This window comes from Fibroporia radiculosa, assembly GCF_000313525.1.
Source record: "Fibroporia radiculosa TFFH 294 genomic supercontigs, scaffold3574, whole genome shotgun sequence".
In the NCBI taxonomy this organism is placed as follows: Eukaryota; Fungi; Basidiomycota; class Agaricomycetes; order Polyporales; family Fibroporiaceae; genus Fibroporia; species Fibroporia radiculosa.
Window position 1 is genome coordinate 12,274 of NW_012133388.1, and position 16,833 is coordinate 29,106.

Below are 16,833 nucleotides of genomic sequence, written 5' to 3' on the forward strand. Positions count from 1 at the left end.
CGTCACTCGACTAGAGCCCCAGAATATGCGCAGCCGCCCACCTGGCGCCATGTCTACAGTCTTCCTGACTCTCACTAGTCTTTGATGTTGAAATATGGTACCTCGCAATCATACACGAACGAGCCTGTGCATTCTGGACGACGCCGGTGACCACTGAGTGCGGCGGCAAACACAAAGACAGTTAATAGCGACGCTAACGACCTGGCGCTCCTCTTCGAGAGACGGGGGTTCTCTCTCGAGTGAACGCGTTGGGAGGAAAACGTGTTTATAAGTCAGCCTAGCGATGGGGGCGTGTGGTGGGCATTCTTGGAACACAAGAATCGTGCCGTCTAGACACATATCCAAAGTGCAAGACACGAGTCGATAGAGAAATCTCATCTCAGCCCTCTCCCCCGGGAACAGCCGACACACGTGCCTGGCACACAGTTCTCCGCACACTGCCACGCACTTCAGTCAAATTGCAGACCTCGCCTCGTCCTACGGCCGGTCTGTGCCAATACAGGGCGGATATCGACCGGATGTCTTGGTGCTCGACTTTGTCGCGCTTTTCTCTTTTCCTCCTGGTTGCGAGAGATGCAGAGCCGCGGATTCGGACACGCTTCCTTATGGCTCGGTCGCTGGTGTGTTGGGGTAGTGTACGAGGCTATGAGGCTCTGTCGCCGGTTTCTGACATGTATTCCTGGATTCGACCCAATCTATGCTTGCTTGTGTTCCATCGAGTCCACTTGCGCGGAAGAAGTGCTGTCAGCGGCGCAGTCGACCAGTGGAGTCTTCAATTGGGGATTCGATTGTACGTCGAAGGACACATGGCCGGTGAGGAGGTGATGTGTGCGTTGCATCCAGTGGTGCATGTCTGACGCTCGACACGGCCATGCACTCGATCAAGTCGCGCACGAACGCTTGTTCTGCAGCGTGTACATATGTGTACTGGCGTGTAGATGCGCTTGCCGCCAGTGCCGCGCGCAAGTCCTCCTAGCCCAAGAGAGCACGATCGTCCCATGCATCGACGTGCCCAACTTATTACCCACCAGGACGACGAAGACGATGGGCTAGATTGGGCACGACTATGGTATGGCCGCAGTAGGATTCACGGCCAGCCCAGCGGCGCGCTGGCTGTGCCTCTGATAGAGCCTGATCGCTGATCGCACCCCATGGGCTCTCCTGCGTACTGCTACCGCGGTATCTTTGATCGGTGCTAGTCGAGCCATAGCCCTCGCCGAGAAGACGACTGCGCTGGGCTGGTTCATTTGCTCGACCAGAGTGCGGGGCAGGGACCCGGGCCGACATCCATTCCTCAGTGGACGGAGATTATGCTTCTTCCAGTGCCTATCTGGCGCAGCGCAGATCCCTGGCGTATCTTTGACCTGGGACGTTGTTGTGCGTATCTCTGGACCTGAGTACGAGTCGTCAGGAGCAGTCGCCACGAACACCACGCGGTGATATCGAATTTCTCGACTTGATGCTCGCGCTCGCCCCGCTCTCCCCAGTGCGCTCTAGGTTCCTGACCGTCGGCAGCGGCGCGTCTTTAAAGGCTTGTCTTGTGCCATGATACAAACCGCTTCCATGACGTGTCCCTGCCTGCAGGCCGGCTGCCGATATGGCTGCAGCTGGGCGACTGCGGGAGCGTCTTGCGCGAAGAGCGCATTGACTCGGCCTAGGTTCTGTCGGTCGGCGTATCCTCGTCATGCGGAAGCTGTTGTTTCGCCCTCACTACGTGTACCGGTGTAGATACCGACTGCCATACGAATCCCAGCGATGCAAAAGCGACGCTCGGTCGCATCCAGCCAACCGCAACCGCCCACATTATTTGCGTGCTTCCCTCGCTATCATATTCGTCAAGACGCCCGTCTCTCCTTTCTGGCAGCTACGTCCCGGACGGGTTGCTGCAGCGGAACGTGCGTTTGCGGAAACATTGTCTTTGTTTCCGTACAACGTGTAGTCCGCATGCGTTTCCCATGATATATGGTGCATCTCTTGCGCCTCATTTCACTGCTGGCCCGCTATTACAGATAGTCAAACCACCGTCGTGCCTTCGTGATGTGGAAGCATGCTTGTCCTGGAGAAGCTACGCAGATCGAGACAACGAGCGAGTCGGCCAACGGGAGAACGCGGGTCATTCTACTCTTGTCGTGGTTTTGGTCTTCACGCAGGTGTGTACGCCTAGTACAACCTTCGTACCATCGTGGGGTAGCTGGATCAAGCGGGATGAGTTCCCTCTGACAGTTGCTTCCCCGTACGCCATGGCAGGCGGTTGCACTGCATGGATAGATGTCATGTTGACTGTGTCCGTATTCTGGATGCGACTCATCGTTCTTGTCGATGCGGGCAATCCCATTCCTCTATCCGCCATTCGTTCTGTACCTGCCTGGGCCACCTGTCCCCGACCCTTGCAGGTGGTCGTGCATCTCTGCTGTGCTGAGGTTGCTCATGCCCGAAACAGGGCGATAGTAATGTCTGCGGAACGGTCGGCTGCTTGCACCCTGTAAGCCTTGGTATGGATTGCTCGGGAGATTCGCGTTTGGCAACATATCTGAGCGATGTGTTCCTACGGGTGATGTTGGCTCGTCATCGCGAGGCTGTTCACCGACCCTCAATCTCGCATCCATGCAGCATCGACAGCAATGCGGACTTGCGGCGCGTACTCAATTCCTCCAAACGCATAGCGGAGGACACGAGTCTGGCCATTTTCGAGTGTCCTAGCCTGCCCGATGTATTTCTCGAAACACTGTCGGCCTCATGGTTGTGCGCCGCGTTATCCAGCTTCTCAGCCTGCGGTTGTCTAAGCTTATAGCAAGGGCGATTTTCGGCTGGATATCAGAAATATTTGGTGTTTAGGATTGGCTCTTCCCCTTCGATCTCATGCTGTGTGACTGCCGTTAGTACGCCTACCCAGATTATCTCCGCAGCAATACTGATGCAATGCTGGGATACATGTTACCTGCGTGCACCTGCAAGTCTCAGCATGGAACGTGCTTGTGAAGGTATGTGTACAGCCAGAATCCAATATGGGCTTCACATGTCCCTTGGTAGTATAGCGCCATTTTGCGCTCTGGGAGAGGGCGCAAGACAATGTGACTCCTATCGGATGCGCATAGCACTTAGCGGTAACCGTCCACTTTCTCAGCATTTGGCATCGAAAGAAGGTTCTTCCTGTTGCAGACAAAGAGCGTAGTGCCAGATATCACCACCGCCCACTGCGGGTCCGTTTCCTGGACCCCATATGCCTATCCCAGTTTGAGGTCGCCGCGCAGTTCAGTAACTGCAGCTGAGGAAATGTCTTCCATTTTCAATTTGGAGGGAGACGCGCGGAGCTCTAAGTCGAGTACATCGTTGGTTTTCCTGAAGCTGCATCAGTATTGGACTGGGGAGGTCGCCCTTCTATTCGAAGTACCGCGACGGCAGATGGAAGCAATATTTGTCTGGTGGTATATGCCTTGGGTTATCGTATTTCCAGACAAGACCTGGCACCAATGATACGCTCGGGGCTTCGCTACTCCAACTGTCACGTTTGATGGGGCTAGACATTACTTGATCTTTCGCAGAGCATGTTAACGAATTTCATGCATTTGGTCAGTGCTGGCGGAATGGATCTGATTCTGACATGCGCGAGCAGTTGTATTGTTGGCGTCGCGACAAGACTCGCTACTCCAGTCTAGCGGATGAAGGTAGCTTGATGGCGGATGCGTCAGGAGGTCTCCGCGTAGGACCAATATAAACTACCCTTAACTGCAAAAGACACGTGAGCTAGCTTCGCATTTGAAGGGATGTATGCGGAATGGAAGAAGCAGACTCTTCGTGTAATTACCAGCACATATGATGCCCTGCGTGAGCTTCAAAATATATTTGTGAGGACGTACAGTGAATGATGTGCAGTGTCGGAACACACTCACTCCCTCGACTACTCGACGAATGTGACCTGCACCCAATTAACAGTCGAAGTATGGTTATTGATGCTGATGGTACTGTCTCATGCCTATGTTGGACATGTATCGTGACAGATATTGCATCTCGAATGGATGCGTGAATGAGGCACAATGCGACGCCCTGGTAGCGGACCGAACTGTCCAACTTCCAGATTTCAGGTTCAGCAAGAGTGGCAACAAAGGGCAGAGAATTTTGGTACTCACCTAAGGCCGACCCATGAAATATTGTACCAGACTGCAAGCAAGAGTAGACTGATTGAAATCAAAGTGTTTATTCTAGAAAACAGTAACTAGTATCCGAATCCCCCCTCCCCCCCGACTGAAGGCGCGTTAGAGAGGATGTAGGTGGGCGCTTGTTTCTAGCGCTCGTCAACATCGTGACTCCCTAGTAACCCAGTGGCAGTTAGACTCTTATGTGGATATCGAGACAACGTCGGGAGAGCTAAGAGAGCACAAATGGAATGGCGGATAGAGCAAGATTATCAGCATCGACAATAATGATGATTCGTGTCCAGAACTGAGACACAATCGGCATCGCATGCCTCCACAAGGCTGCTAGCGGACCGAGATTGGATTTCTCGCAGTGCCCGTCTGGAGCAGCGCGGATCCCTGGCATGTCCCGAAAGCTTCGGAGGTTGTGTCTAAAAGTGCAGGGTCGGGAGCAGCCGAGACGAGACTGCATGGCTTGCAACGTGCGTTCATTAATTGAAAATCTTTTCAAGCGGACAGTCTCCTGTCTGTCGGTGAAGCTAGCACCCTCGTTGATGACGTCATGCATTCAATGTCCATGGGCGCCGACATTGACACATGATGCATACGTCCTAGGTGGGGATTGAAACTGGATACAGTATTGGCGAGTGCCGTTCAACCCTGGCCACGGACAGATAACAAGCATTGACCCCGGATATGATATGTGAATTCCAGGAAATCAAACACTTAACGACACTCACTATCAGGATGAGCCCACGGTGCGGTGTCTATTCGTGTATCTTCTTCCTCGATATGTCCCCGCCGTCAAGTTTCTGGCCCTACTTATCACTTAGAGCAGGAGCTATCATTCGTCGGGTGGCGGAGAAGCCCGTACAAGGAGCGCAGGATAGCTCTACGAGGACAAGCGTTTTTGCTAGAGCCGTAAGCAAATGAACCCATCTCCTTTTCATGATTCTCTGTCCAGAAGCTCATAACGTTCAAATTGGGATACAGTCCTTGCTAACTGAGCGTATCTGCACCACCTTCCTGTATAGCGACGTAATACCAAACTACTCGGGTTCGCGATAAGTCATTTCATTCCGTACTAGAGTGGTTATTTGTGTAATAACGTCACCGAGATGCGTTGCGACTTATCTACAACTGCCACCGATGCGATTCATATTCTTCAGCTAGCCCAGCCTGGTCGATACTTTGTATGAAGAAGTGCAGAAGCAATCGGTGTGTACGCAGATAACGGCAAGAACCAGTCCAGGTCCTCAAGTTGATGCATTTGCTACAGCTACTACCTATCCCATTTTGTCGATCGGACCTGACTTATCCTACAATGAATCGTTCTCACAGATAATTTGTCAAGAATTGTGGTGCCTCTCCCCGTCGCTTTTCCCGTTTCGTTTGCATCCCGTCCGACGTCGTGAAGCCAAAGTCCTTAAGAGCAACTTTCCCGCTGCCCTGAGACCACGTCGATATTGAAGAGGTTTGTGGCGTGCTCGGGACTGGCAGTTCTCTAATGTCCTGCGTTTTGGAAAAAACAGGATTGGACATTGCTCGCCACCATAATTCGGAACCAGTTTCAGGACAACTTCTTTTGACACCAAGTCCTGTCGAACTCGGGTTATGCGCCATCGTGCAATATCATTAGTGTTCCTGAGTCGGAGACCAAGGCTCACCCGGATAAAAGTGAAGTTGAAGTTAGTTCCGATTTCAAACAAATGTACCATATGGCGTATCGTTGTCGCGCTTCGCCGCCCTGTTAGGATGACTGGCGCGATCGATACAACTTTGCTCACGACTTCGCCTCAGCGGCGGCCATTCCATACGCCACGGCGAAGAGAGATGCCATATCGACTGCCCCAGTTCTGGACGCGAATTGTCACCCTGGACAACATAGAAAATCCAATGCCTGTCTTCAATTCTCTCTGCGCTTGCTTGGATCACCGAGTATGCTCTCGACATCCACATATGTCGCCGTTCCTATAAGCTCGATAAACCGGATCCCTACGAGGGGTTGAGTGTATCCGCTACACTGGAGTCACTTTTGCCTGAAGTGGAACGACGGGAAAGTATGTACCGACGTGCTCCGTGGTTCCTTGCTCCCCCTTTATCAGCACTAGCTCGTCGGGAATGCATGGAAGCAGGTCTAGCTACAGGTCCAATCGTTTGACGGTCTACCATGCTCGATGCGTAGAATGCTGACAACCATTCCATGCTCCAGGCTTGGAGGAAATGTGTGGACGGCTACATTTATCGTGATATATACCTTTGCTAGAGATGGCCTTCTCCAAGTATCACAGGAGTGAAGATATCAAGATATACACCCAACTTCATGCTGTTCGCCGCCAGTCGTCTGCAAATGGGAGATAATCTCTACCTTATACAGTGACCTTCGGTCTGGACTGCTCTAGGGAGCCTTGGTCAGAGGATTCTGTGCGTAACCTGATACTGGAGATGCCAACACATTTCACCACCGATCTGTTCCGCGTCATGAACCAACACCACGAACACCTGCAGATCATAGCAGCGCGCTGCCCCGGGACGAGATAGCCCTCGCACGCACGTTCGAGCTCGTGCTCGAAGTTATTGACGTCAAGATGGACTTTCAGTGCGTATTAGCCAGGACGTATAGCGCCACACAACATTACATGTGCATTGACATCTGCCGGTGTCCTAGCTTCCAGGACGCGTTCATCGAAGCGCTGTCGGCGCCGCGTCATGGATCGTAGTTGTGTCTCAGTACATACGCTCTTACCATTCGCGATTATCCCAAGGTCTCCGATGGCGCGCTTCAAGTTGGGCGGTTGATTGATAATCGAAGGGAGGCTCATGGAAAGACGGGTTTCGTGGAGAAAGATGACCCAGCTTACGAGGTCTGGTTGATGTCCCTAATAAGTGGGGACAGGCCATTTGAGCTCGGGTATACGGATGATGGTTCATGATTGCTTGGTCCCGTGCCTGATTGCGCTCACCATCGTTTCCTCTCAATACGTACGTGTTTATAAGACTGTTTCTTGCATATGTACCGGTGAGTGCTCATCTCCAGGATGCGTATTGAATGTTGACGTGACGAATTCAGACATGGAATAGAATTGAATTCCCGTATCAACTTGCTGGCTGTGATGTATCGATCTGGGCTGTGTTCGTGGCGAGTGACAATGCAAGACCATTATCCAGTCGACCGGGACTTGGATTGTGGCTGGAGGCCGTCCTTGCATTTTTTAAGGTCAATATGTTGATGTCATTCACAAGCGATAGTGTCACGACACGACTCATCTTCCCGTAGTTATTTTGACTGCAGCAACTGGCCATTACAGTAAATCTACGGTAAGAAGCATAACGGTCTTTACATGTATGTCCCAACTGATGTGTCGACAGCTGTGCGGACTCGATTCTTGCAATGATATATGACCAGCCAGAGTGCTCTGAAGCGCTCAAGTCCTTTGATGACTGGGACCATAGTATGGACAGGATAGATCACCTCCCATCCTATGTAAAAACAGGGCCTGGCTGATTCAGGCAGTTTGGGATGGCATGGAGTTGGCCCGCGCGGAAGCACTGTCTATCAGTGTCCCTCTTGCCCCCGCTTCCTCAGCGTTTCAGCCTGGTATTGGCTTAGTGCCTCCGTCCCACATCCAGATGATCTATCTAACACCTAAATCTAGGATACAAGTGGGACATTCCTACAGAAATCGTTATCCCATAGAGCGCAAGCCAGGACATAGGCATCTATGACTGAAGCGCTCAACATATCCTTTGACATGAAATTCCTCAACAAATGCGAGCACAAGGACAAGATTTCACCGGCAATGGTATGCCCTCTCATTACAATCTGCGCACATACACGTGCTTAGCATACCACGTTAAGCCGCTTCACTCACTTCATTCACCATTGTGGAGCGGACGTGGCCAGTCTGCAAGCTCTTAGAGTTTTGTCTGATAAAAGATGGACGTGGCTGAACAGTTCATTCGTCGCTGTCTGTGCCTTGTCCCTGAGGCTGGAACGCTCAACGGCATGGAGCTGACTCGTGATTCATGGTTGGCATGAAGCTCGTTGAAGCATCGGAGAGCTACTCAAATGTGCAGCCATCCTGTAGCCCAATGGTTCGTTGTACAGATGCATGTTCTGCTTGTGCAACCGAGATCCTGAAATTGGAGTATGATTACTAGGCTGCATGTAAACGGTATAACGTCTCAGGGAACATCTGCAAATCCCGCATATAACGAGGCTCTTGTCGCTCCATATAGGGTCTGTGGAGACTGACAATGTGACAGCAATTGACTCATTGCATCCATACTCTCTTCAACAGATAGCTATGTAAAAACCCAGGTTGGCGGGAAGAACGTACCGTCTTCATAGCTTCGTCCGCATTGCGCCCTGCCCGCGGGCAAGACGGCTATATTCCAGCCTGTGGATCTACCCTACGCCGCTTGCGCCGGTTTGCTGACTTCCCATCACATTGTTTGGGCTTGTTTTTGACGTACTCCATCGTTTAGGAAGAATTGTTTGCCGTGGATATCAAGAGTTCTATTCCAAATGTACGCGTGTCTTGACTTCACTTCATCCGGGACAAGTCGGGGCCATTTTGTGCTCTGGCATCATGCACGAGGATCGGCGCATGGGCACGCCGAGCGCAAGTGACCACGTGCGGAAACTCGTCTTCCATTCAAGTTCAAGAGACGGGCGGGAATGCGACTCTTCTGTGAATCCTCGTTGTGAAACTGACGGCAGGTGGATGAACATGTGGTCACATAAGCGCTGCCAAACTGTGTGATTAGAATTTAACAGCCCCAAAGTCGTGTTTTTGGAGCCACGCCTTTCATAAGGACATCTGTTCGGAGGGTGATATTTTCGAAAGCATTTCTTACGATCTAATCTGACCCTTCCGATTGCACTTGACAAGATTGCCCCCAGTTGGACGAAGGGCGTGATAAAATTCGCTTCAATATCGAGCTTGAATGATTGGTGTTCCACGACCCGAAGCGACAAGAAGTTAAGACTGACCTATAGGAAGACTCGTCTCCAAGTATGTATCCTAACACCGCCTTGGGAAAGCTCGAATTGTCCATGTATTCTGTCGCGCTGCAAGGTACCTTCCGATGGCTCGTGTCTTATTCTCTAGTCTTCCATACCATGTCGCGGAGATTATCCAACGACCGGTGTCGTCGTGATTGGTAAAGCGTGACTACAAAAGAATGTCGTAGACGAGGACGGTAGGTATAAGAACTCGGCCACGTCCTTTCTCGATTAGCATCTTACCTCTTACACTTCCGTATACACACCACGTCCACTATGTCTTCACCAACCTACACAGAGACCGTTCAGGCTGGAAATGAAGATGCGTCAGACTCTCAGGTACGCTATATCCTAGATCCAATGAGACTGGACTTATCATTGTCTCAGGAGACGGTGTCCGCAGCTGCGGAGCTATCCCTTGAAGAAGTCGAATTCAGCGCGCGAAAGGCACCCCAGCCCTGGACACTTCCCGATCCCAAAAATGCCATACAGACAGCCACGAACGACGACATCAAGATCCTCCTTCAAGGCCTGATCAACCAGTGGGTTGACCCCGCCATTGCATGGACGAGCAGTCGCAACATCGTTAATATGACGATCCAGGACGCCGAAAAGGCGTTCAAGGACCAGGGCAAGACGGGGCCAACTGGGCAGCTGCGGAAGGCCATCGAGAAGAGCAGCACGCTCTTCCGCATCGACCTGCAGACGCACTTTGACATCGAGTTCCAGGACGGAAAGAATGTCGGCGTGCAGTGGATGGCGAACCTTCAGGGGCAGTACGACACGGGAACGTACTTCCACCTGAATGTTACAGCGAAGGCACGTAAGACGGACGCCAAGTATGTGCAGTGGGGCGCGGCTGCACTGAAGGGATGGCTGCAGGAGAGCCTGAACAATCACAAGAGTGTCACCATCGTCACCAGCAACCCAAGTATTCCAAACCCTACCAATAAGGTGAATACGTACACACGGACCACGGGGACTGCGGGGGGCATTGGATATATCAAGTTTGTTAAGAATTGAATGTGAGTTGTTGAAGTGAGTGTTTTGTTTGTAGATGCATCGTCGCCTTTGACGCTTCGTAGACCGGTCGTTGATGATGGCTGCGTGATCAGATTGGTTATGTGTATGTATAGAAAGGATTAGTGAGATGGTGATGCATTGAGTTGGAGAGGCTTGTAGTGTCTGCCACATGTATGATCGACGCTTACTCATTTTGACCTTGTCCTCGACGTGTTGGCGCAACAGAGCATGCTTCTATCTGGGTAAGTTCAGGTGGCAGGTACCTCCAGTCAAGGGTCGATGAAGCTGGTTTAGATTAGTTCTTCTGCTAGTGAGATGCAGGCAGCAGCTGCCAGTGGATGGCGTGCACAGCCAGCAACTCCCGGGTATCACATAGACCAAGCACACAGTAGACTTCAGAAAGATAATATGAACGCGAATCGGCGCGAGTCCGCGACAAGAGTGGGCAAGGCGCAAGCTGAGACACAATTGGACCAATTTATGTGAAGGTGCGCGTAAAGCGACGGAGCGCCAAAGCCTATATTCGTGGCGCTTGACTTGTCACCTCGACTCGAACCATCGAGACCACCAGACCACTGATGATGTGGCCGGATTTGCTTCATACGTTCAGGTTCGAGGAGGAGGAGGAGGAGGAATGCCCAGTGTTGCAAGCCTGAACGAGATGACGATAGTCGTCCATCCAGTCACAGCATTACGCAAGGTCATGATAATCCTTTTCATGCTCCTTGGCAAGGGTGGAAGCCGATTGCGCGAAAACAAGCAGAGAGTGAACGCCGTGTATTACCCCAGGCATTGATCTTCCCAATTCCACCATAGCACCACATACCGCCTCTTGTTTGTCTCTTGTCGCTATCAGTTTCCCCAAGCGGTGACGACGCTGAAACACCATATTATCAACAAGTCAGCCTTTAGCCATCTCCTCAAAAAAATCTGGGTGCGAGACCAGCAACAATCTGAAGCGCGCAACGCGCAGAGCCCTTCATTGGCGGAGATGACCATGCAGGGTAATCTGAGTCCGACTCGATGTGCGATATTACTGGTAGGCCGCTGCGTACTATCCTATGATCGACGATACAAATGTAGAGCAGCATAGCTTCAGCAAGACAGACGTATTACCATTGCGCATGTTCATGGCTAGTCACGGTGAAGGTTAAGGGTTGTAGAGGATTGCTGATGATATCTCGGACATCAGGAAATTGTGAACGTCAGATTTCCTGCGCCACAAGCGCGACATGAGCACGTGAGTTCCACAATCACTTCAAACATCGCGGCATACATAGCTCGCTGTAAAACTCGCCGCTGGCAGCCTCTATCCTTGTACATGTCTCGCCATGAAATTTACAATGGTAAATGTCCACGTTTCACGTCGGCATATTATAGGAGCGTGAAGTCAGCCAGAGACGGCGAAATCTTTGTCTGGAACTTATAGCTCATTTCAAACCATTATCTTCAGTGGAGTCGAATTTGCCAGAACCGTGGCAGCGGGGAGGGAACTTGTGTGGTATGTGCTCAAGAGTAGATCTGTAGTCGCGCTATTCTGACCTTTCGCGGCATATAGGAATTTTCGTGAATTGCCACCAGGTTAATGCGCTTCCGTGATTTTCGTCCCCTGGGTCGCTGGTGCCAATTATCCTACCTCAACTACACCTTGTACCATGGTCAATCCGTAGTGATTAGCAGCTGTTCTATTGCCACTGCTTTCTAATCGAAGTCACGTTTGAGCATCAATTGCACCCAGGCCTACTATTGAGTTCGTTGCTTTCTGCCCTTTTATCTCTTATCGAGCTTTACTGTATAGGAGAAGCTTGAAGAATTGAATTGACGAAGGATAAGTTCAGTTGTTACGGCACATCGCCGTAATTACGCACGTTGGAAGTGCTACATTGTACCTGTGAAGTCACGAGTACAGTTGTCTTTGTAAGGCAATTCACTGGTATAAAGTTCAAACCTTCTGCTCTGCAACAGCATTCTCATGTTCAACCATGTCTCTCTTACCAAGTCCCGAGCAAGAACGCCTCCGCGAGATTATCGCACAAGACCCCCTCGCCGGATGGGACCAGGCTTGGTATGTAGTTTGATGCGCATTATCTGTTTTGATGTGGTAGCTAAAGCGGAGGATTTTCTACCGACAGGCAGAAGAAAGTGACGCCATGGGATGCAGGGCAGTCGCAGCCTCCCCTGCGCGATCTGCTCGCTTCCGGAGAGCTGAACCTGCCTAAATCTGGACGTGCTCTGGTTCCAGGCTGTGGCCGGGTAGGTCCCCATCTGTATTCCAGCGATACTGATTCGACTGATGTTGTGGTTAGGGGTATGACACCATCCTCATCGCATCGACACTCGGGCTGGAAACTATAGGGCTGGACATATCTCCGTCTGCTGTTGCTGCTGCAAACGCGTACGTCCAACTAGTACCGAGTTATAAATCTTGGTGATCCCAATCTTCGGGCTTGTGCCCGCCATGTGTCTACTGCTAGTCTTGCAGAATCTTCCGATCTCCCCTCTGGCATCAAGATCACTATATCGACCGACGATTTCTTCACGTTTACAACATCAGAAGAAGAGCGGTTTGATCTGGTGTATGACTACACGTGAGAAGCCTTGAATTCCATCTTTTCTACTCTCACGTTCATAATCTCGCACCCTTCAGGTTTTTTGTCGCCATCCCGCCTGCACGGCGCCCAGAGTGGGGGCAGCAAATGCGCCAGCTCATCAAGCCCGGTGGTTATCTAATCACACTTGTATTCCCTCTTGACGATCAGCCCGAGGGTGTCGGCCCCCCGTTTTTCGTTTTACCAGATCACTATGCTGTGGCTCTCGGAGACGGATGGGGGAAAGTAGTCGACAAAGTACCCGCTGTCAGCCTCGAGAGTCATAAGGACAGAGAACGTATAGTTGTGTATAGACGTTCTTGAGTTGGGTAAATGCTGAAGGCGAGCTTGATGGAGGTATCGTCGTTTACTACGAGCGAAGCTAAACTTACGGCTCTGCCATTCAAGCTACGGGCATATAGTCGGGTCGTTTGTGTCCTTTACCCATGTCGATCGCGTTGAACACGGTAGATTGCTACATGCTTATGGTCATTCATATCTTACTATGCAGCGCCTAGTCGCCAAGGTTTACGACAAGCCCTTTGTAGGACCGAACGATCCCTTCTGCTGCTTTTTCTTCTGCATGGCTTCCTCATCCTCCTGCTGCAATTCTGCGTCAATCTGTGCTCCCCGCGACGGCTCGTGGCCTTGCCTCCGCGCGGGTTCGAGTGGGTCAGTGACTGTCCCCAATTCCGCTTTGTGCTCGGCATCACGCTCCTGCTTTCGTTCGCGCTTTCGTCTGTTGTCCAGTGTCTGATCGTCTCTACAGCTATATGTTGAGGATTATAAAAAGACGCAACACAGCTCACTCACTTTGGATCGTGAATGTCGTGAGCGTGTCTTTGACCAGCTTCAAAGGGCGCTGGTGGTTGCTCACCGTGGGGCCTAACGTGAGTACAAACATCACAACACTGCTCAATTATCTAGATAGCAGTGCACACCTCTGGTCACCGTCGTTGTAGACCTGGGGATTACCAACGTTGGACTGCATGGCACCGGACGACATGATATGATTCTGGATTGGAGTTTCGGTATTGGGTTGGGGTGAATGCAGAGTCGAGATGAAGATTCTCGTTTCGACCTCATCTAATATATAGGCGCATAGCAAGGTCAAGCGACGTCAGGAGGACTATAGCAATGACGTCACGCTGGAGATAGAGGAGTTGCCTATATTTAGGGTTGGGGTTTGTGAAGCGCGGGATGCGTCAACGAATCTCCCTTTGATTTTCCTCCAGACCGCCGCCATCTTGTCTTACATAGCGGCCCCCATTCTTGCGCCGAGATGAGCTGTACGAAATCTCCAGACACGTGAGACAGTAAGATATAACTGAGATCGATATTGATTCGCTCTGTCCCACCCCCACCCCCACATGACACACTTTCTTCGTATCAAATCTACCATCTGCGCTATCTTGAAAGTCGAGGCTGCCTTTCCAGTGACTTGTGATCTGCAATTTCAGCATTTCGCCGTGTGCAAAGACTGGAATAACCTTGAGTTCTTGATTAGAGTTCCACCACAGGCAGAGTAGATCCGGTGCAAAAATTTGAAGATTTTCAAAATAATGTCACAGGTAGGGAGCTCAGCCGTACACATTCGTAGTCAATGCTGGAGAGACACTCAAGACTTCGCCGTTCATCAACGAGGGATATGTGAAAGCCGCTATCCCGAGCTTGCACATGGACGTGTTTTGGGTCTCCACTGAGCTTGAAGCCTCAAGTCTTCCGAAATATTTCGGCCCCTGGATCTATGATGCGGTTGAGAAATATTCGAGGAGATCTACAAGTCCACATGTCGTAATTAGCCGATCCGCAATGTGCAGTGCAGAGACAGACCTGGATCTTAAATTCATGCTCCAATCGTGCTCTCGTGTGCAATACTAATGCATGCCCAGAGGCGCAAGACCGATTGTGCTATGCTAAAAGTTCGCAGACCACGGGTCGCTTCAAATGGCGTTACCGTAATGTTCAACGCGAATAATCGCGCCGGGCCTTGACAAGAAAATGATGAAACATGGGTCGAAAACGGAAGCCTATGTGATCAGTGCTTCTGGTGGCCGCGTGGGCGGGGCTATTGTCAAGCCACTGGAAGTCCGTGAAATTTGTGAGCCTTGGTTCGCAGCTGCCTCTGGATCAATAGTCCTGTTCCATCTGTGGAAGCGGAATCGGGAGTTAAGGCTTCTCTGCCCCACCTGCAAAGAGTTGAAGGATGGAGCAGGGTTGTACATGCTTGTGCATACGCACCTCAGTTGTGAACGCCGTTCCCTCTCCTGTCTGTGACTGCCCAGTCGCAAATTGTGGCCCGTCACTCCATGAGGGATGTCCTAGCTGAATGGAGATCCGCTTGCGAACGGCAACACGGGAATTGAGCGTAGACAAAATTCCCATGGTAAAGAGCTTCCCGGTGCTAACCAGGAAGAGAATGCTCAAGTTTGCTGCACCACGCTGGAGAAAGGCCAAAGGTCACTCCTGAACCGCGAGGGAATCGGCAATAAGATCGATGAAACTTACCGGTTCAGTAGCGACAAGAACTGCTCCAACGAGCATGCACACGCAGGGTAAGGCAGCAGACTGCCAAGTGATGGTGATAACGTATGTGATTGTTTTGTCAAGGTACTCCACGCCGGTTCTTTGTCTCCACAGGCAAAAAGACACTGTAAAATTATTTGTCCAATTCTGAGGGGAAAACAGCGTCTTATTTCTGGAAAACGTACGTATTATTGTCAGAGAGAGCGAGAGAGCGAGAGAGCCATAAACCCATATTGGAAATGCCCATCGGCTGACTTTCAAAGGCTTTTGAACGCGCATCATTAACCTATGTTTTGGAACGGTATGGTGAGACTCACGTTTCGCGCAAATACATCCCCAGAAACCTGGGCAATTTTGACAGTCTAGAGTGACATGTCATCAGGATAACGACAAAGGCGGTGCACAAACCTCCTCACCATAGCAATGTTCGCGAAGAACGTCACCGTAGTTAAAACCGTCAAGAAGCTAAGCACCCACCAATTTCGTCTAGTTAACTGAACCCCTATTAGTGGACGTCAATGCTGAAGCAGATTGATGAGCCACCTTCCAGCATTGCATGAGGAGAAAAGCCTCGCAAAGCGTGCAAATGAATCCGTTGATGAAGAACTCAGCAGAATGAAGAGGGCTTCTCCACTAGAACGCAGATGAAATTAGATCGAGTGGAGAGTACAACGAATGTCGCATACAAAGACAATCTGATCAACAAAGTTGAGCCATACTTTGTAACTTTCAATTGCAGTCTGAAATCTACAAGGAGGGGGGGATGATGAACGAGATCAGAAAAAGAGAATTTAACTCACACTGAGACAAATACCAGACCAGCGACATAAAGCTTAAGCAATTGGGGATCGTGAGTGGAACGCTCGTGAAACTTGAGAGCCTGAAGGTTGTAAGAGCATTCTTGAGCATCTCAATATACACAGAAAGAAACAGCCTTGTCGATGGCGTATTACCTGTGTAAATATGACACCTAGAAACAGCGGCAGATACCACGAGGGAACACACACGTCAACAAAAGTCTACCGGGAAGTGGGCGGAAACTGGCCTTGGAACAAATACTGCGTCAGCCCCTGCATCAAGACTGGACCCCATATGAGGTCCCTTGAAGGGGAGTTCTCACTCATGCTGGTAAAGGAGAGTAAGGATGATCAGAGGTCATGCAAACTCATTGAGAATTTTCTCTGCATACCGTGTCCAAGCTGTGCACCCCTGAGCATGTCCGATCGTAATTTCCGCATTTGCCAGATCACACGCCCGCCCAGCCATTCTGACCTCAACCAGAGTCTCTGAAATGTCTGGAGACCCGACCAAGCCACTCATAACCCTCTCCGCTGACACTCACCACATCTCAAGATCCTAGGCTAATTGTAACAAAGAAAAGAGAGCGCAAGATTGGACAGGACAAGCCAACCTCCTATATGGGACACCTCTGCGATGCTCCACGAATGTTTCCGGAATATGCTCTCTTTCATATAGATGTCTACAAAGATTATCATACCGTATCTGACCAGGCGACTGTAGTGCCAGACAAGACACGCAACTTGAAAGTGTGAAT

General features: G+C 50.8%; 5 protein-coding genes across 5 annotated transcripts; 3 read left to right on the forward strand and 2 right to left on the reverse strand.

Annotated features, from left to right (window-relative positions):
- Positions 1–1,955: 1,955 nt before the first annotated feature.
- On the forward strand, positions 1,956–2,486 carry FIBRA_04854 (uncharacterized protein; the record flags this gene model as incomplete). Its single annotated transcript, XM_012326639.1, has 1 exon — positions 1,956–2,486. The coding sequence occupies one exon, from the start codon at positions 1,956–1,958 to the stop codon at positions 2,484–2,486; it is 531 nt and encodes a 176-aa protein (XP_012182029.1).
- Positions 2,487–9,417: 6,931 nt separating this feature from the next.
- FIBRA_04855 (uncharacterized protein) lies at positions 9,418–10,164 on the forward strand (the record flags this gene model as incomplete). Its single annotated transcript, XM_012326640.1, has 2 exons — positions 9,418–9,480; positions 9,529–10,164. The coding sequence occupies 2 exons, from the start codon at positions 9,418–9,420 to the stop codon at positions 10,162–10,164; spliced, it is 699 nt and encodes a 232-aa protein (XP_012182030.1).
- Positions 10,165–12,146: 1,982 nt separating this feature from the next.
- Positions 12,147–13,076, forward strand: FIBRA_04856 (uncharacterized protein; the record flags this gene model as incomplete). The annotated part of the gene is made up of 5 exons (XM_012326641.1): positions 12,147–12,229; positions 12,297–12,417; positions 12,471–12,559; positions 12,639–12,752; positions 12,812–13,076. 5 exons carry the CDS (start codon positions 12,147–12,149, stop codon positions 13,074–13,076), a joined length of 672 nt encoding a protein of 223 aa, XP_012182031.1.
- Positions 13,077–13,280: 204 nt separating this feature from the next.
- FIBRA_04857 (uncharacterized protein) lies at positions 13,281–13,758 on the reverse strand (the record flags this gene model as incomplete). Its single annotated transcript, XM_012326642.1, has 3 exons — positions 13,281–13,515; positions 13,566–13,637; positions 13,694–13,758. The coding sequence occupies 3 exons, from the start codon at positions 13,756–13,758 to the stop codon at positions 13,281–13,283; spliced, it is 372 nt and encodes a 123-aa protein (XP_012182032.1).
- A 1,024-nt stretch (positions 13,759–14,782) lies between these two features.
- Positions 14,783–16,544, reverse strand: FIBRA_04858 (uncharacterized protein; the record flags this gene model as incomplete). The annotated part of the gene is made up of 11 exons (XM_012326643.1): positions 14,783–14,941; positions 14,994–15,194; positions 15,261–15,403; positions 15,464–15,542; positions 15,596–15,640; positions 15,695–15,772; positions 15,822–15,911; positions 15,965–16,018; positions 16,098–16,248; positions 16,302–16,403; positions 16,468–16,544. The coding sequence occupies 11 exons, from the start codon at positions 16,542–16,544 to the stop codon at positions 14,783–14,785; spliced, it is 1,179 nt and encodes a 392-aa protein (XP_012182033.1).
- Between the last annotated feature and the right edge of the window lie 289 nt (positions 16,545–16,833).